Source organism: Argopecten irradians, chromosome 2, assembly GCF_041381155.1.
Source record: "Argopecten irradians isolate NY chromosome 2, Ai_NY, whole genome shotgun sequence".
Taxonomy (NCBI): domain Eukaryota; kingdom Metazoa; phylum Mollusca; class Bivalvia; order Pectinida; family Pectinidae; genus Argopecten; species Argopecten irradians.
The window spans coordinates 5470324-5491257 of NC_091135.1; the positions used below are offsets into that span (position 1 = coordinate 5470324).

The window sequence follows — 20934 nt, forward strand, 5'->3', positions numbered from 1 at the left end:
ATATTGATGGAAATTTTAAAGAACAATGGTTAGAAGTTTAAATTTTAAAATGAAAACTTCGAGACGAGTTTCATTTCATCTTTTACGATATAAACTAATGCTAATTGAAGATATATTTTATCACTTACTCACCACAATATACATTTGAAACAAATCAAATCTGCGGATGCCGTCATTTTGTCGCACCGTCATTGGATTCTTACGGCATTTTAATGCTTCTGTCTACACCTAGTAGCATATGCAAAAATAATAAAAGGGTTAAGTCACTGAATATCAGGCGGATTATGTGATAAATGCAGATATAAAATTACGCTTCACGATGTTATATAATAATTCTGCAAAACTGCAGTAGACGATGGACTGGATCAACAATTCCTGGTGTATCTCCACAATATTCTGATCATCAAATTGATAAAGTAGGTTTGTCATTGTAAAAATTATGGAAACTTTATTTTCTGCCACAAAAGATATGAAAAAGAAAAAAAATATATACAATGCAGTTTTTTAATGAGTCAGTCTGGACCAATAGAAATTGTCAGGAATTCCATTTATACTTTTGAATTCTCCTTTAATGACAGAAAATGACTATGGTAGTGTCATTTCACCTTCATTCCAACAATATATTGTTACTTCTAATGTACATAATTGTTCCTGTGTGTTGATAGCTCGAGACGTACGCGGAATACAGTCCTCATATTGTTCAATCCATATTGTTCAATCAGTTCAATCCATATTGTTCAATCCGTTCAATCCATATTGTTCAATCCAAATCTTTACTTCAAAACAACATATTTCTTTGACTTAAAAAAACGTTAAAATAATAAGAAGGTTTAATGAAGCGTACAACAATCAGACCAAAATTAAAGGTAATTAACATATTCCTTCCACCAATTAATTTCGGAGACGGCATATTCACCGTTTCTTAAAATAGTGTGCATTGACAATATACATTGTGTTTTTAGATTTATTTCTTGTTACCTTGCATACATTGTCTTTGTCTTCAAACAACCGAACTGATACCTGGTGATATATGAATGCACGAATGTATATAATTTATATTGCAATTTTACTACTATACTTTTCCGCCATTTTAAAGTTAATTTGGAAAAAAGATCGACAAAAAAATCAAGAAAAGTTTTTTTATGTTGCAATTTATTTTCACTGATTTAGCAGACAGGGTTAGTTCGCGAAATAGTATCTCCCATAATGATATTGAAAGGTATTTCTATTGAAAGTCAAATCCACAAAAACTATTCTCCACAAACATTCTTTTAAATGAAAATCGCGAAAGTTAGTTGCCGCGAACAAATGTGGGTTTACATAATTACATAAATGTACATATGATATAACCAGAACATTGCTTAAAGCATCTTCAAAGAAAGTTTTGTTGACATGTACCATTCAGCAGGAACACATTAAAACGTATCTGCATATAGCATCAATAGCTTGTGTAAGCCTAATTTCTAAACCTAATAGTTGTTCAATAAACACTTTTGTGCATTGAATACCGCAGATGCACTAATTATACAACAACTCTGTGATTAAGTTTTAGTTTAGAATCGGAAAAAATGTGAAGTACCTTTTTTTTATAAAAAACACTAACAATGGCTTGTTTACTTCGTTAGTCTATCAATCGATACGGTTGTGATTCTAATAGTAGGGACTTGTCGCTATTTCTGCCATATACATGCCACTTCTGGCTAACCTAGTGTTGAAACAACCCCCTAATAATATCTGGTAAAAGGAAAGTAAAGCCTCGTTCAAATATCCTAATCAATGTGTATCAAACCTTGAAAGGCACTGATATATCTTTCCCTTTCATTTGAGTACAATACATGGCAGTGGCGATACTTCTCAGTGTCGGGATGTCACGATTAAAAGTGTGATTTCTATAAATATATACTTGATAGAATGGCTCGTGCAAATATTTGAGCACTTTCCTCGACGATTGATGTGTATATAAGTGTACTGTTTGATACATTTACACGGTGAGTTAACAATCACAAAACGTGAATCAAATAGAAAACGTTTTACCGAAAGTAACCTCGATTGCACTTGATATTCTTCAATGTTATTTTGTTATTGAAAGACAGAATACACAATGATTAATTAGCAGTCTCTGTGAACGCTGTCTCCTTTCAAATCGAAAGTATGACCGACATTTTTCATTAAGGTTTTTTCTTGGTTTGATCGGTTTAACGTTCTATTTAAAGCCAGAGTCATTTAGGAACGTGCTACGTTTAGAAGAAGGATGTAAGCCGGATACGCTGAGAAAAACCCACCGACATATGACCAGTAGGCCTATTTGCATTGTAACTGATCATGACCCACATAAGATTCAAAGTTGCAACACTTTGTTGGTGATATGTCCGAACATTGCCACCATTCGGCCACCACCATTTGGTTACTGTGCATTATGTCTATATCACAATATCATATACTAACACCATAATTTTGTTTCCACGATGAATCCCAAAATACTACAGCCCGGTTGATATCACGCCACATCTCGAGTGATACCCCACACCCTTGGAAGTGATATCACACATCTGCATCTTTCATATTCTGCCTTTTTTTGCTGATTTATCTCTGTTTATACTCTACCAAGAAATATGTCTTAACGTAACAGACGTTGGAAGACGCTGACTACTGAGTCGGAACGGTGAAAACATACAAACCCAACAATGAAACACCCTTGGAAGTGATATCACACATCTGCATCTTTCATATTCTGCCTTTTTTTTTGCTGATTTATCTCTGTTTATACTCTACCAAGAAATATGTCTTAACGTAACAGACGTTGGAAGACGCTGACTACTGAGTCGGAACGGTGAAAACATACAAACCCGACAATGACGTCAGTATAAAAAAGAGACACAACTCCATCTTTCCAACCTTCTCGACAGTGATTCAATTCGATAGATATTTCTTTTGTGCTAAATTATATTATTAGTCACTCCTGTAGTATAATCTTGTAGAAATAGGATTTTTGCATTTAACAGTCCTTGGGCAGATAATTATAGACCCTTAGACTGATAAAAGATGTGAAATCAAGATAGGCTGGCCATGTGCATCCTCGATACTCCAGGGGTTCCGATCACTTACGATCTCTATACCCCTGGACTATCTCATAGTAAAAATAAAGGCAACATATATTTCAAATATGCGAGATTCAATCAAACATGTACAATCGTTTCTTACTAAAACGAATTAATTTCCGAAGTAGATATTTTGCAGATCACTGTTATTTTTATATTACCTATTTATGTTTTTTTAAATGTAGACCAATTTTATAGTGCTAACCCTTGTCATTACAAAAAATTAGAAAATAAATAGTTTTTTTGTCATATAATGTGTTCGACATGTTGTTATACCAAAAGCTGCCATATATCTGCTTTTACAAAAGAATACAAAATTTTGGAATATTCTTTTAAAAGATTGATTGCAGAACGTCGAAAATCTATAGATAGAGCACCATGGAATTTAATCATTGAGCCTATGAACCTGTATCGTTATTTGAGCATGACAAATAATCTTGTTACTACAAATCAATCTCAATATCTATTTATGAAATATATTTTGATTTTGTTAAGATTATGAGGGTATAATGATAATGGAGCACGTGTAAATTATGTAACCCCGGCGAAGCCGGGTTACATAAAATTTACATGGGCGACATTATCATTATACCCTCATAACCTCAACAAAATCAAAATATATTCCTTACATTTACAGTTTTTCACGCAAATTAATATGATTTATTCTCGAGACAGTTGCATATTTTTTTATTAAAATACCCATATTTTTTTCTCTCCCGTCATCGTCAACTAATTCGATTGAACAGCTGATTGGAATCGAGTCATTCATATGTTCCCACCAAAAGTGGGGTCATGATCCCACGTTGTTACGCCAGCGACTATTCCCGTAACAATAGAATCTTCGCGCGTGTTGCACTATCATTATACACTGATAATGATAATACTAGAAAGCATGGTTATTGATTTATGTATATATTGAGAAAGAATAAATGCTACCGCGTGTTCTCTTATACCTTGTCCAGAATTGATATATAACTTCATAGAGTGAAAATACACGGAAAATGTACAATATAACTCTTATAACAAGGATGAATTTCATTTCCGATAGGTAATGGATGAAAAAGATGCGTATTATACGAATATTTCAACAGCTAAATATTGTCACACTAAATGGGGTCATGAACTTACCACATCCGAACACATGAACGCCGGAAATGACGTTTGGGTTTTCGGCAAGGACTGAAAATTTCAGAGGTTAACTTAAACTTGATATTCATGATTTAATTACAATCATGTAACCAATGTCAACACCAAGCTTAAGGTTAGGATATATGGAGCGATATTGTAAGTTTTAATTAATATTTATCAATACTATAGTCTTCCAAATTATCGATTAGTTGTAACACATTAGCCGTATATATAAGATTCTATTCCAAAATGATGAGATTTTATTTTGCAATTTATCCAGCTAACCTAACATCTTTTTTTTGTTTTGTATGATCATCTTATAGAAATATTTAAAGTACACGGCTTATTGGATCGAGATTCAGTTCTACGTTGTTTTTTTTTCTTTCTATTTCGTTTTTGTCTACAATAAAATCAATTTGGTATCCATAATGGCATTTAAAAAAAAAAGTTGAATATTTCAATGTTATTCTACACTCTTTGACGCAAGGTATCTTTATATCGACAAATTAATGGTTGACTAATCCAGAGATTTTCAAAATATTTTACTTCCGCTTTCTATTTCTCGGAATCGTGTATAACTCGGGTAAGTTTGGAACACACGTGTATACATACACGAATAAGCAACGCATCGACTAACACAGATATAGCATTGAAAAATATAATATAAATACATTTTCTATATACTGTCAGAAAAAATACCGTTCTATCAAAGAAGATTTTACAGACATACGCAATATCAATAACTACAATGTATTTAGCACTGTTATAAATAGATAGATTTAGTTCGTTTAGTGATGCTCAAGACATGCATTAAATAAACACAGTCACATGATGTGTTATTAACAATAGGAAGTACAAAAAGGGACAAGTATTACAATAAAGTTGAACGCAATAAATTGTCGGCGAATGGATATACACATGTACCTTTGATGTTCCTATTGAAACAATTCAGTCAGGTTAAAACGTTCTTAACAAGTCTAGATAACAATCATATATCGATATGGAACACGTTTTTGAGTACACTTTATATACACATATACATACACTGCATTGCGTATAAATAATGTACATTTTAAAGGTAATACAAATTTATTTTAAGAAATGACCCACGGGAACATCAACATGTAGTACATACGGGTGATAATGCAGTAGTCAGGTAGATAAGAGGGCACACATTTCCCTTTTCATCCAGACTGCATATGTGCAATGACTCATCCTGTTTGTTGCGCAGCCACGGAAATGACGTTTGATTACTTGTAAATCTGCTTTGACATGATTAATCCGAATAGAAGTGGATAAGGTATTTATGACTTAATTGTTTTTGCAATTATCAGATGAAATTCACCCATGGCTTGGTATTAATTGCTGTTTTAATACTGAATAATCAAATTGACATATCGCAGGTCATTGTAACCAAGACACTTCTCAAACCCCTCACCCCAAATAGTGACATTCATAACGTTAATTTAGTTGTTCGGCTTTCTAACAATGTATTATACATATATATATAATATTGTATAAGTATAACGATTTCCTAGTCAAAAAAACGCCACTGTTATAGTACAATATTTCATTTTAGTTTCTTTGTAAAAAGCATCAACTTTTGTTTTTGAGAAATTTGTTTTACTTTCGGTTTCTCTTTCTAAGAATCAACAAAACCAGATTATCTTTAAGCGCATACAGAATAACAAACACTATGGTTTGTGTCGATTGGTTACAACTCTCTATGAGAATGAGGTCATGACGGCCTCCAAGCTTTCTTTCTACAAACCTATTGGACTTGTAGGGGCTTATACATAAATTCAGATTGCTAAAATCGGCAAATAAGTCCATGGACAAATATAATTATCAAATTTTAAATTATTTTACTCAGTCAATAAACTGAATATTACTTTATGTGGCATGAATATACATTTCATTATGTTAAACAACTTTTTCAATTTGTGTAGTGTTTGCATTTTTAATTGGAATAAGAAAATCGTTTACAATCTTTGAAAAACGAAAAGCATCTCTAGCAGATCGAAAAAGTCGATATTTTGAACCTGGTCTATCCGATTAAATTACTAGTTATAATATTAATCCACATGAATTGATTATTGTTTTTTTTTTATATTAAATGCATATGAAAGTCTTGGTGTCAACACTACTATACACAAGATATTAAACAATTTATTTAATATTTTCATAATTTGGTTATATGAATTCTGTACGGAATAAATTGGTTTTTTTCTTCGCAGCAAATACAGCGTACAATGCTTCTTGATATGTCAGAAAATGCCTTAAATAATGAACACATATGGGTAAGGTCAAACAATACTTTTATCTCTACATACATTTTCCTCTTCTTTCCTAAAAATGACAAGTTAAATGAAATGATAAATACCAAGCTAAATAGTCATAATTACAACATTCGTTACGAAACATTTTATCAAATTAAAAGAGTGTTCAAAGTCTGCAATTAAAATTACATACTTTTAAGAAAAGACACTAATGAATGTATTTTATACATGTACATTGTTATAGGAAAATTACTTATCATCTTTCATATGACATCGAATGTTATTATCATAAAGACTACGGTTATTGGTCAACATCAGTATTGAATATAATGATAACGTAGAAAATCCATCGAGTCAATTCTTACAATTACAAACAGATGTGAATGACACAATAGTAACTTTGAGTCTTTATATATAAATTTTATTTCATTCTTTATAAGAAGTGCGTTATCCACACGTAATGTGTGTTAAGTAAAATCGGTGAAAGTGTATTCAATGGAAGACATGCATGTAGAAACCATTTGTTTATGAACGACGTCCATTGCTATATGCATACACGATAACTCATCTTAAATGCTCGACACCAAAAAGCCACGATGATTGTGCAAAATGTCGTCATGTCGGCTTTTCTAACTCTAGCACCAAATCAATTGCAAAACTACTGTGCGTTATCTATGTTACCTTTGTTTCTTTCCAGGTTGCAGAAAGAAAACAACATTGATAGATCGCCTTTGTTCTGGGTTACAAGACAACTTCCACAGGTTTGCTAAAGAGATAGGTTATTCTGACGAACAAGTTACAAAATTCGAGCATGCCTTCTCTGAACCAGGAGCTCATCAAATCGTATTGCTTAGACGCTGGTATGACACTGCAGGAAAACATACGACGAAGCAGGACCACATCATTTATCAAGCACTGCTTTCATGCGGATTAGAAGATGTGGCATTCACATGCTTCTTTGGAAGTTAGTGTTTTTGTAATATCTATTATTTTTCATCAAAGGATAATATTCATTAGAATATTTAAACTTAAAATATTAAAAAAAAAATCAAACAAACAAAAACAAACAAAAAAACTTAATAAAAACAGAAATATTATACCAAAAAATTGAAATTGACAAATGAATAAGTTATCATGCTGACATAATTTTACCCAAAATAGTTTAGAACTTAAACCAACTTCTCAAGAATGCATGCGTGTTATACATCTTCATAATGAACCATATGTTTTAATTTCTGTTAATCAACCAGATATTCCCGATCCCCATTCTAATGATGTACTGGAAGATCTGTACACAGACGTTAAAAAGATTCTCCCTAAGGAAGAAAACACAGGTAATCATATGCTCATCGGTTACAAACGCACCTCTGAAAGCTGGACGTCCTTCAACATACGAATGTTGTTGATAAGGGGTATATAGCGGTATAGATCACACATTGTACAATTGTATATAAAACATCCCTTATTATCTTGAGGAATGTGTTTCACAATAGCTTGAGAACATATGGTGAACATTTTTGTAAAGTCGGACTTAACTGTAAACTGACTCTTAGTGGTTTTTATTTATTAATTGAGAAAGAATAGTTGAACACTCTTTTGACTATATCTAACGATTAAATCTACTGAATTGCCTATGTTTTATGGCTATTGTTGAATTCAGTATACGTATATGTGAGCTAATCCTGATGTTAGGGAAATTTTACATAAGCTAAATTAATACAGATTGGTGACTAGTTCTATATGATCGTAGCTTATTAAAATATTGATAGGACTTTTGCAAATATATGTTATTACTGTTGTTTTTATGTATTATTTTTTTTCTAGATCTCGATCTCCCTAGACGACCAAAAAAGAAAAAGAAGAAACGGAACAAAAGGGATGTAGGTATGTAGACTGTAAACTTTTCCCCGTCGTCGCAAATAGTGGACAACGTCAAACAAATTATGTACTTATTTCGGTGTTCTTTTTATCACAAAAATATTTTGAAAAAATAAAACTTTAATCTTAAGTTTAATCTTAAGATACACGTCAGTTGGTCGTACATGCACCGAAACATTGATCAGTACATCTGCACATTCTTTACAATGGGGTCCCACTTGGCACGTGTTTGGACGTTAGGTGTTGTTATTATATCTGAACGGGTAAGATTCAATAGGGTATAGGAACTTACAATTAACAACACATACAATAGTACATACAATAGTACATATATAACTCAAAATCAATACAAAGGAATGAATTACATGTTGAGTGCGGAACAATTTCATCATTTAATTGTCATTTCAGATACTCGACTAGACATTCCCAATCGTCATCTTCATAACGTACTTGGAGAGACAGATGTACCCGTTACAAAGTGTGAAGTTGATCCTGATGACGTTCTTCGAGATACAGATGCAGGCGTTACAAAGTTTGAAGTTGCCTCTAAGAACGCTGATAATGACACAGGTAATTGCATGTATAAGCCTATTGTTTCACTGTGTGAAGACACCCACGGTTGAATGCACAACGTTAAAAATACACTACACTGATCACACATGGCTCAGCTCAGCCAATACCTCACGTTACGCCAGATGCCATTATTTGGTTCTGTCCCATCTATCAGTAGTGTTTTAGACATTGTAATTGAAGATTTGAAACACGAATACGGTTCGCAACTCTATTGCAATTATTGACACATACTATATAACAGTAGATTATCAGAATAGTGATTAGACATTTGAAAATATCTATTATACTTTTACTTTTTATAGAGCTCGAGCTTCCTGGTCGATCGAAAAAGAAAAAGAAAAAACAGAATAAAAGGGATGCAGGTATATTAAGATAATACATTACTTTTATTTACAGTTGCAGCTGCTAGTGAACAGCATCTAGACTATTACCTATTTGTTCGCTGTTCGTTTTATCACTATATTTTACTTTTTGAATAATAATAATCTGAAGACGCACTTTCATCTTATTTAGGTTCTGTCTGTTTTTAACCATTGGAACTGATGATTCAAAACACGTTATGGACCGCACATATTAGCGTAAATGACGTCGAATACTGCTGGCAACTTCAATTGGTTTATTGACACACATATTACATACTAAAACAATTTGGATTATTTCTAACCTTCAAAACACATAAACCTTATAGTTTGATATTTGTTTTTTGGCTCAAAAACATATATAATTGATGCAAGTAATGTGATTGTTACAAAGACACAGAACATCATATGCTCTTCCTGTTTTTACTGATTGCTATTGGCCTCTTAATCATTTGCGATCTCATTTTAAAAGGGGTTGTAGATTGATCGAATGACTTCATCGAAACGAGAGGTTTTGACTTGGCTGACACACGAGTGTGATAACATTTTATAATTTTATTTTATTTCCGAAATTTTCAATGATTGAAACATTATTATTTTTTACTGAAAAACTGATATATCGTGATAATTACACACCCTTCCCTTACGCAATGGGGTTAGGGGATGTACAAGAATATGGCTGTCGTCCATTTGAGTATGACTGCCGAACACAAATTACAATTAGTATACACCAAGAACGAAAAAATGAAGACAAATGGATGAATGAATATGCTTAATTCTACCTCACTTAAATCAGGGCAAAGCAATATCGAAAAATAACATGCATGCGGGACAATTTCATTAATTAATAAGATCTTTTTGTTTTTGTTGTTAATCTTAGTTACTCGACCAGACATTCCCGATCCTTATTATGATGGCGCACAAGACAATCTGCATACAGACGTTAAAACAGTGTATGTTCCCCCAATGGAACCAGGAGAGGACACAGGTTGTTGACTCCACATCATAATATATACGATAAATGAGTTTGTAGTTATCTGTACCCACTGTTTACTGTGCTATTTATATTAATTCTGGTATTTTTATTTTCCCGGGGTCGTACACATAATCATCGTAATGTTTTCATTACCTTTGTCTAAGCATGGTTTAAATCCCCTAATATTCAATAAATCCTGATAGTTAATTGAAAGTTGAAATTGCTAGATACGTTTAAAGTTAACAAAGCTCCTGGCCCACATTTAAGGACCCAATGTTTGTAGATACAATACATGTATATAAAAAAAATCTCAAAATGAATACATTGCTTTGTGAGTCAAACTTAGTATTACAGTATATTTATTACAAAAACAGTTTAAATACAAATGTACATGGCATCATTGTATACGATAACACATCGAATCAATTTTACAAACGGCTTCGGAGCATTGAACAGCATTAAACATTACATGAATCATCAAATCTTAGATTAAATAGATATGAAATTGTTGTTTCACCATAGGCGATCTTTTGTTAGCATTAACAAACGTTTCTTCAAATAAATATAATTTATATGATCATGAATATTGTAAACAATACAAGTATGAATATTTATCATAACAAAACCAATGTTCCTTTTATAGTATCACATGCTGACGGAAAGGAGCAGATTATAATGATTGGAAAGTCGAACATGTACATATTTAACAATTATGGAACCTCTCCCGAGTCAGGTATTTACATCCTTTATTTACCTACCTATTGAAAATGAGATATTTTTTTTATTAAATTGATGCTATAAAAATATCGCTTTATTTGATTACACCATTAATGTAACATCATAGATTCATGAGACGTAACCCGCTGTATTATGTCGATAATGTCATTAATCTTGTCATTTTGCTAACTGTCTTTTACCGGGGTACGGAAAAGACAGCTTTCAAAACCTGCAACCATTTTGATGACGTGATGACGTCATTAATTATGACACGGAACTACATTCGTAAAAAAATGGTGCCATAAATAGCTTCACATTGAATCCAAAGTTGCCATTTTTCTTAAGCGATGAAATCATTCACACATTTCAAACAAGGTATATCAACCTTGTACTCTTTGGTTAAAAGTTAAGCAAATCAGGAAAACGAATTTTTGTTCAAAACATCATAAGTAGTAACGTTTCTTCTATTTCTATATGTATTAACTATGCAGTGAGTAGTTTTGCTGTTAAAGTATTTCCATCGTACTTCATAAAATTACATTTTGTTTCTTATAGGTCACATGGATGACAAAGAATGTCTAGAAACACTTAAAGAGATACTGGTATCCAGTAAGCAGAGCTCTGACCATAAAGGAAGATTCCAGATGAAATTAAACAGTTTAGAGACATGCTTTAAGCAGAAAAAGAGCAAGACTTTTAAAACGGTAATGGGCATTTCTTTGATTGATTTTTTGCGTAAAATGAGCAGCTGCATTGATTTAAAATGGATAGATCAGCAATGGTTTGTTCGTATGTATCAGGAAGTCACACAAAACGTACATATAGATAAACAGTCAGAGGGAAATAAGGCACCCCTAGAATTACAAGAGTCAACAGTTAATAGCACTCCCCTTCAAACTAAAGGCACAAAGCCACAACAAAGCCATTCGGAAACTTCCAGTATCCGAAACAAATCTTTTGAGAGACCTAAGCGTGAGATAAAAGATCACCCTTATGAACCTAATAAATGTTCCGAATTCGACGACTTTCTTAAAAAAGTAGGACATTTTCAAGAAAGCGAAAGTGCATACGTTCTCATGATTTCCAAATTAAACAAAACAAAACACGAAACTGCACTAGCTAACATACCTTGGCTATGTGTCTTTGATTTTGATACAGAAAGCTTTTCAAACGGTTTGATTAATAGAGTTGAAGACACGTATAGAAAACACCGAACTTTGATGTCGTGTACATGGCAAGACCAACCCAGCATCACTTCATCTGGAACGGAGTGGTGCTTTGTATTAGGCTCTACTCATAACCCAGATAGTAAAACACCCAGTGGAAACTGTAAGCAGTGGTATTTCAAGGTTCAGGATCACTTGACAAACCATGTCAAGAATCTGGCGACATTTTTAGATACGGTCGTACCGTTGACGGTGGTAATGTTTTGGCCAGAAGACACAATTACTGGTTTCCAATTTGAGAAGGTCTTATCATGCATTAACTATCACGTTAGACCCCTGCCTTATATTGTTATTGCGGGTTGTCCACCACGGGAACACGACCTACTTATTGAACAGATCAGTCCCGACTATTCGCTCCAAGAAAAGTTTGACCATGTGCTACACGATATGTCATCAAACCTAGGTAGAGTACAAAGTGGAAAACAATTGCAATACTCACTTCCAACCGACGATGGTACCTTAGGCACTGACATAAGTGAATCAAATGCGGCAGATTTAAAAGAAGATATGCATGTCTTGTATTGTGATAATCCATACCGGGTGGATTGGGCTGATCTAAATAAGCCTGAGGACGAGGAACGACTGTTTTTCAAGGGCGGGACATTAAGTTGGCAGACTTACTATGACTACGGTCCTGAGCATTTCTACGAACCAAGGGACCTTCTGTTTGATATTCTTACTACAATAAAGAGGGACTATCTGGAAAAATTTCAGTCTGGAATCATCAAGTTGTATCACGAACCAGGAGCGGGAGGAACCACGCTTGGACAAAAAATCCTTTGGGATTTACATGAAAGTACACCATGCTTGCAAATTAGATCCGATGCATCTTCTTCAATTCGAGACATTGCAGAAAAAATTGAATTTCTTTATAAAAAGACATATCTTCCTATTGTAATAATGCTTGATGGACCAGACGAAAAAATATTTGATCAGCTGAAGTGCCATTTAAAAACTATTACCGTTGTGTTTCTTCTTCTGAAGAGAGTAACTGACCATATTGATGAGAGTTGTTTTCATTCAAATCAGTTTTTGCTACGTGGAACATTGTCGCCAAAGGAAGCTAAGCGCATTTGCCCGAAATTTCGTCGGTTTTGTGATAATAACGCAAAGAAGGATCAACTTCAACAACTACAAGACGAAGTCATTGCAGGACAGAAACACCACATGATAGAGTTTGGACTTGTGACGTACTTGGACGAATATACCGGGGTTGCAGCTTATGTAGCAGAATATCTTCGGTTGAATTCGAAAGCAGATCTAGAAAGTCTTGAAAACTTCCAGAAAGTACTCGGATATATTGCTCTTGTGCAGTTTTACGGTCAAGTAGCAATGCCAATCCAGCTTTTTTCAAAAATGCTAGGAACGTCAGAGGAAAAGATCAGTTTAAAACAGTTGCCGAAAAGCGTGCAAGAATTCATTGTTATGGAGGATAAGAAGCGAAACAGCATTCGAATTTGTCACTACCTTATTGCCAAGGAAATACTTGAACAGATACTGGCTAGAACTCAATCAAGCATCAAAGGTCTGGAACTAAGTCGTGCAGCGAAACAAAATCTCCAGCCTTTTGTGCTAATGTTCATATCAGACTTGAAATCAAGACAAACCGCTATTGGGCAGAAATCATCCAGAGCAGTATTCGAAATAATTCTTCAAACATTCATACATCGAGATCACAAAATGATGAATGACTCTGACGATCCTCTTAAAAGCCAAGCCACCCGTTTATCAAGGCTTATAGAAAGTATTCCTTCTGAGCAGCCGTTTACGGAGCGGCTTGAAGTTTTAAAATCCCTCGCGAACACTTTTCCAGATAATCCAAGTTTATGGGCTCACCTTGGGAGAGCATATGCATTTTTCCGACTTCACGAAGTTGACAAAATCGAGAATTTCTTTCAGAAAGCTTTTTCACTATGCAAAGATGACAATAACAATGATGACAGTCACATTCTTAGCTGTATTTATCACATGCACGGCATGTTTTATCTCAAGAAAATCGTAAGGCGTATTGAACAAAGCAGAAAAATCAAACACGAGATGTCATTTCAAGAAGAAATAAGAAAGATGACACGAGACGCGGACACAGGATGTTTGGCATTTGAAGAATCTACAAAACGAAGTTATGCAGGTTTCCAGGAATCGTTTGGAAGGATGGGAGAGATATCTATCCGGTTGGAAATATGTAACCTCCTCAAATGTCATTACAATTTTACAAAAATACAACAGCTTCTTGAGAAGTCTCAAAACGAAACGATATGTACATTTGTTAAAGAAAGTTTACTAAAGATACAACAACTCTTTATGCAGTGTCACAATGTCGTAGATTCTGCTCATGCCGATGGCAACTTTTATGCAAAGGTTGAACGCTATAATGAGATATTTAAAGGAATGATTCCACAGACGTATATCGATCTTGTTAAGGTACCAGATACGATAGCAACGCGACGAGAGGTAGTGGCATCTATCAAAAATAAGTACGGAGGGTTAAAACACATTGGAACTGTTGATGATATTACAGAGGAAGCAGATATCAATCAAGTTATTCTCCTACTGCAAAAGAATATCGAAGAGGACGGTAGACATGTGAAAGAAATTTCACCTCGCCAGAGTTTGGACTTTGATTATCTTGATTGGATTTATGCAACGAGGAATCCAAAACAACGTAATTGCGTACGGTAGAAAATGATCTCGCCAGAGTTTGGACTTCGATTATCTTGATTGGATTTATGCAACGAGGAATCCAAAACAACGTAATGCGTACACGGTAGAAAATGCTCTGAAGGAAGTACGACAGTGGTACGCTCTTCTTGGTAGCCCATATTCGTCATTTTACCTTTTCTGTCTCCTTTGTGTATATGGCATCAATCACAACGAGATATCATATATTGAGGAAGCAATTCAATCAAGAAGCAAAGAATCTAAGTCGTTAAATTACAGAATTCAGCATTCAAATTCACCTCGAGAGTGGCTAGGAAATGAAGTGGGCATTCGGTGTCTTCAGTCAGGGAAACGGTTTCGGCGAATGGAATCATTGGACATTGTTGATGATAAATTAACGCATGTTGAAAATCTTCAATTATTCTCAGGAACAATTAGAAACCCTAACAAGTTTCGACAGAAGGGAAACATTCTTCTTGATATCGAGGGAAATACGGACGTGTCAGTAAATGTATTCTTTCGTCCATCTAGAACTGAAGAACAACTATATGGAACACAAAATTCAGGAGTTCGCGTTGAATTCGTTTTGGCATTCACTGTGCAAAACGGTCTAGAGGCTTACAATGTAAGACGTTTAATCAAAGTCACGTGCTCAAAATGTGATTCGAAGCTTGAATTAACCAGCAGGATGAGGGCACGGAAATGCAGAGAGTGTGAAACACTCGTATACAATCCTAACACATCCTAATATAACTTTTTGTCATTTGAGGTGTTGTGGAATCCAATATTTCTATGTAAATATTTTTTTGGACAACGGAGCAAAGATGTTGACTATGATGTGTAGTATATCATTTTACATTTGAGATAACATGTTTACTCTTATCTGGAATAAAACCCAGTTAATATCACCGCCACTAATAGTGGAGATGTGTATTGTTCTTTAACATAGTTGTGTATCTTGTGTTGATTGTGGAATTCGTAACCTATGACAACGGTCGTAGGTGACATTAATAAAACCGTGGATGGGTGTATATTCAGTTCTATATCACCTATATCTTATAGCTCCTTTATTCACGCATTATTAAATACCATCCTACTCGGTCCATTACTTGAATTTATCACTTTATCACTTAGGTCAATCTTGATTATCATCCATTCGATTTCATTGGATCGTGTCATCTGACAAACTTTTTGGCACCTCAATTAAAATGTCATTTCCTTTAGAACATATGGAACTGAACTTCTGAATCAGTCACCATTTTTGGAGAATTTCGGTGAATGATGTGTGGTGTCTATAAACGTCTTATATCTAGATAACCGGACACAATACATTTTATATACTATTTCTATAGGTTCGAAGAAGTTAACTATATCGTTTGATATCTGTAGGGCAGACTAAAGTTCAATAAAAATATATATTGTCAGGCTTTCAATTATCTCCAGTCTCACACACAAACATACAAATCATATTTTGACTTTGGCTGTGATGATGATTACACTCTGCGATGATGTGGTGATTTATTCCAATAATATTCCTGTATAATTCCATTATTGCTTTATCAAGTAAAATCAATATTAGAAAGGTTGAGAATGTGCATACACGTTTGAACTTTGCTATTTCTACTTAATGAACTATCGTTTTTTGTTTTGTTTTTTTTAACGTTAGACAATAACAACATTTCGCAATGTAATAACTTTTTGATCACAAAAATCATATATATGTTTTGTTTATTTGGATATTTAATATTTAAGGGTTTTCAACTGGTGCATATATACATAATGTACTATTGTGATTTAGAATTCACACAATCCACAGCCCCATTAAATATTTAACCAATTTTCTTTAAAATCTATTTAAAGAATAGATGTTTATTTTGTTGAGGTTATGAGGGTATAATGATAATGGAGCACGTGTAAATTATGTAACCCCGGCGAAGCCGGGTTACATAAAATTTATACGTGCCCATGTAGGGTACATGTTTATGTTTTTGTGAAATGATAACCTTATTAAATTTATTTGTGAGAGTGCTTTTGAAAAATGTCAAATACCATTTTATACTTGATATTTCACTACCATGGTCAAATATTAATTTTCATTTTACAAGTATTTTTTTTTATTTTATGATAAGGTTAAAAAATTATTGTGATTGAAGATATAAGAAACAATGTATCAATGCATTGTTTAATTGCGACCTAGTACATGTAAGTGTGATATTGCAAATGTTATCCGCTGTGATCTCAATCACAATATCCAAGCCATATCGCAAGATACGTTTGTATTCCAAACAGTTAAAACGTCTTTAGAGAACGTTTCTAGTAAAAGACAAATAATATGGTAGACATAGCAACAGCATTGTCAGTCATGCTGCATAAAACACTCTACATTATAAACAATAAATATGGAACGTAAAATTTCGCAATGTGACTGCTTTTCATTCCAAGCCCGCTCTATTAAAGTTACTTATGTGCCAAATGTGCTTCCTGCAAACTGACAAAATACAAAAGCTTTTAATATGTTGTTGAGCACCAAATGACTTCATTTTATTTTCTTTGAAAAATAGCAAGTGGTTTGACAAGATATATATTTTTCGTATGCTTATATTTTTATAATAACGCCCCGCATCGCCAACCTGCAGTGTTTAAATATAGTATTGGTTTTTCTTTAGATTATTATTTTCTATGCTGGTATTTGTAAATCCAGAAAATTCATTATATGAGTTATTTTCATAGCTGTCGGCAGAGATCACGAATAATATATTATCGTTGGCATTTGATGTTCAATGATTACATAAATGCATTGACGTAATATTGTTTATTTTTTATATTATTAAATATATAAAACAACACAAACACAGAAATGTATTTTCCAAGTATTTTAGAATATTAATTTGCCTTTGGTTTATATTTTTTTGTTTTTGAAAAGTTTATATACACTTAAAGTGAACAGTCGGGCAAGGATGGCTAAAGTCGGTAAAGATGGTGTGAATGTATCCAGTATAATTTCTTATGAAATGGAAAAATAAAATCTCTCGCCAAAATCTGTCTGCGTACGAAGAAATTAATTTAAAGTATAGGAATCCTAATACGTCCTCCCGGCTGACTATGTCCGTAGTTACATTTACACGCAGCCTCGCTTTCAATGCTTTCAACTTTCCTTTACTTTAATGGTCAGAACTGGGAAACGTAAGCAGAACTTGGCCGTCGTATTAATATGTGAGAACTTTTGGAAGGCCAATGAACGCATTTAGACTGGTTTTCTTTGCCCGACTATTCACTTTAATAAATTGTATTATCTTCAGTGTCTCATGTAGAACGATTATTTTATATGTATTGACACTATATTGTTGATATTATAATTGAATTGGTCACAAATATTTTCATTGATTTATTGTTAACATATCATTATGATATGTATTTACCCGTGAATACAATATTGTCGTTATAATGCAACTTGTCAAACATTTTGATTTAGCTTAGTATTATAAAATGAAAAACTGAAGTTGGTTGCGAGTTCATAGTTCCTGGTTCCGTTTTAATAAACGAAACTGGGAACCAGACCCGAGTTCCGTTTATCACAAATACTGGCCAACGATCAATGTTCCATGTATGAGGATTCCTACTTATACTGCATGATTTAGTTACTACGTAATTTGGTTTCTAATTATCTTATTTCCATTGTTAAGTAATTTCTGAGCTCCGTGCGTGCATGGTATATGTATATGATATAAAAATGTATATTCACAAGTTTTTTTTAATTGGTGTGCATGCTGTCTGAGCTCATGATTTTGTTACTAGCTGCTTGTTACTATAGACATTGTCAGAATTATTTCCCTTTGGATAACAAAATGCATTGTACCGTCAATTCTACGTAAAAAAACGTAAAAACATATGTATTTTTTGTATCTTTTAAAGGTATTGATCAACAGGTCAGTTATACACGGATCAATTGAAAGAAACGGCTAACTGTATCCCAAGGAAAATAAATTGTAATAAAATAAAACTTTTTCTACTTTAATAGTATTATATCATATCAGATTTAATATCAGCCCTGGAGAAGTTCAGGCGATATATCGACATTAAGCCATTGTAATTAAATTCAGAATTATAAAATTAGAAAAGCATTACATTGTATCAGGAGAGCCTATTAACTTTGATAATAGATATAAAGATATAAAAAGATATGATACTTATAAAATACTTATAACAATTAGTAACAATGTTATAAGTTGAGGCATTATTTATGTTATCAAAAGTAAATACATGTTAACAATTATATGAAATACTTCAACACTTCTAATCGATAAGCTACTAGTGTCATTGTATTAATATGTACAATGGACAAGACACTTAGTTATATAGAAATTACTGCTGTTGTGTTGATGGTTATTATAATATGTTTCATTCATTTCAGATGTGAAGGCATTGTCTTATACTTGTTTTGTTTACCTTGTATCAAATAAACAAATCTTGTTTAAGTTCTAATTGGTATTATTTCATTAAAACTGACTGGATTTCTTGAAATTTAACTTTAATCTGAAACTCACAGCATGCCTATCTGATTAGCTTGGTTTATAAGGTTTAACGACCTATGAACTGTGTTTTGGGTTATTTAAGGACGCCCGCCCGTTCGTGTAATGCATTATGTGTGTAATTGGGAGACTGCGGTATATTTGTGTTTTGCCCCTTTATGATAGAGGAACTCTTACTTCTTTTATGATGCCATACTCTCACTGAAACATGCCGCCGAGGACACCTAATATGTACACTCAACCAGGCCACATACTCGTATTGCACAATAACAACGGGAGAACCAGTCGCCCCACTCCTTCTATGTTGAGCGCTTAGCAGGTGTCACCACAACCTTTATAGACTACAGTGTGTCTAGAAACAATTCTAAACGTCCTACATGCAGAGCAAGTGACCTTATTCCTCACCTGATAACCTCAATACTAAACATTGTGGAGAGTTTTTATTCTCAATACATACCTAAAATTTAGTGTAAACCCATAAAAATAGGCTGGATGATTACTTAGTAAGTTGTTGATTTTTTTCTAAAATTTTAAATGGGTCATTGACCTGGCCTCGTGATCATAAATTAGACTTAAGTCAAAAACAGTCTTGTGTTTAAACTTAGCAAACCAAAGATGACATTACAAAAAAGTTACAGCATATTTGATAAGATCTGTTCATGATCCTGGAATCAGAATATGATAACCCTGAAAATCGATAAAGGTAATTTAATCATATTTATACATATATATTTATACATATATTTTATACAATATACCTAGATAATCATATGGAAAAGGAAAGGAAGGTTCGTTCTTTATCTTTACTCTAAATATTAGGCCTACAAGTTCATATTTTTATCGTTAATTATGATACTTTATGTCATTATCGGTATATCTTCATCGGGTAATTAAAAGAAACTTGTTAATCACTCCGTACCCCGCTATCACAATGAGAACAGTATATACACATACATTGAAGCATATTAAAATGTCATTAGCTTTAAGTACAACGTAAAGCAGGATGAAACAAAACTAACCGTACCAAATGATCGTCTTTTAATTTAGGCAGTAAGCTTTGGTGTATCTAAAATTGACAAAAGTTTCACTATTACAACTAGACAGCACTGAAACATTCAGCATCATCTTAAAACACAAACCCATCAAATGACGAATTAGGTTAATAAATCCTTTACACAACATCATTGAAGCTCCTCATTTACGTTTGGTTATTACAAGCAGAAGAGGTTGTGATTTACGAGATGCTGTGATTTCAGATATCCTAGTCAATTGTTAAAAATGCGTAACTCAGCTTGCATGACAGATGATAGTTCTACGGTATAAATGGAAGGATCATGACGTCCTAATTGACAAATCATCAATGGATTCGCTTTATCCACAATCTTATTCTTCCCAAGAGGGACTACTGTAAAGTACACAAGCTGGAACTACTGATAAACTGTGTGCAATCGGCGTGGCCTGACCAACCGTCAGACAGCGTAAGACTATGATAAATCTTATATATGCCTGACAG

At 33.5% G+C, this 20934-nt stretch overlaps 1 protein-coding gene across 1 annotated transcript; it reads left to right on the top strand.

The window, feature by feature from the left end:
* The first annotated feature begins 4266 nt into the window (after window positions 1–4266).
* Window positions 4267–19343, top strand: LOC138314234 (uncharacterized). Its single transcript, XM_069254460.1, has 12 exons — window positions 4267–4382; window positions 5326–5526; window positions 6464–6526; window positions 7203–7469; window positions 7756–7839; window positions 8330–8389; window positions 8792–8953; window positions 9259–9318; window positions 10196–10303; window positions 10935–11024; window positions 11564–14817; window positions 14930–19343. The coding sequence occupies exons 3-12, from the start codon at window positions 6523–6525 to the stop codon at window positions 15638–15640; spliced, it is 4800 nt and encodes a 1599-aa protein (XP_069110561.1). The 5' UTR covers window positions 4267–4382; window positions 5326–5526; window positions 6464–6522; the 3' UTR covers window positions 15641–19343.
* The last annotated feature ends 1591 nt before the right edge of the window (window positions 19344–20934 follow it).

Coding starts and splice junctions, on each gene's coding strand:
- LOC138314234 (XM_069254460.1), top strand. Junction 11,025..11,563: donor TGGAACCTCTCCCGAGTCAG/GTATTTACATCC, acceptor TGTTTCTTATAG/GTCACATGGATGACAAAGAA. Junction 14,818..14,929: donor TCGAAGAGGACGGTAGACAT/GTGAAAGAAATT, acceptor TGATCTCGCCAG/AGTTTGGACTTCGATTATCT.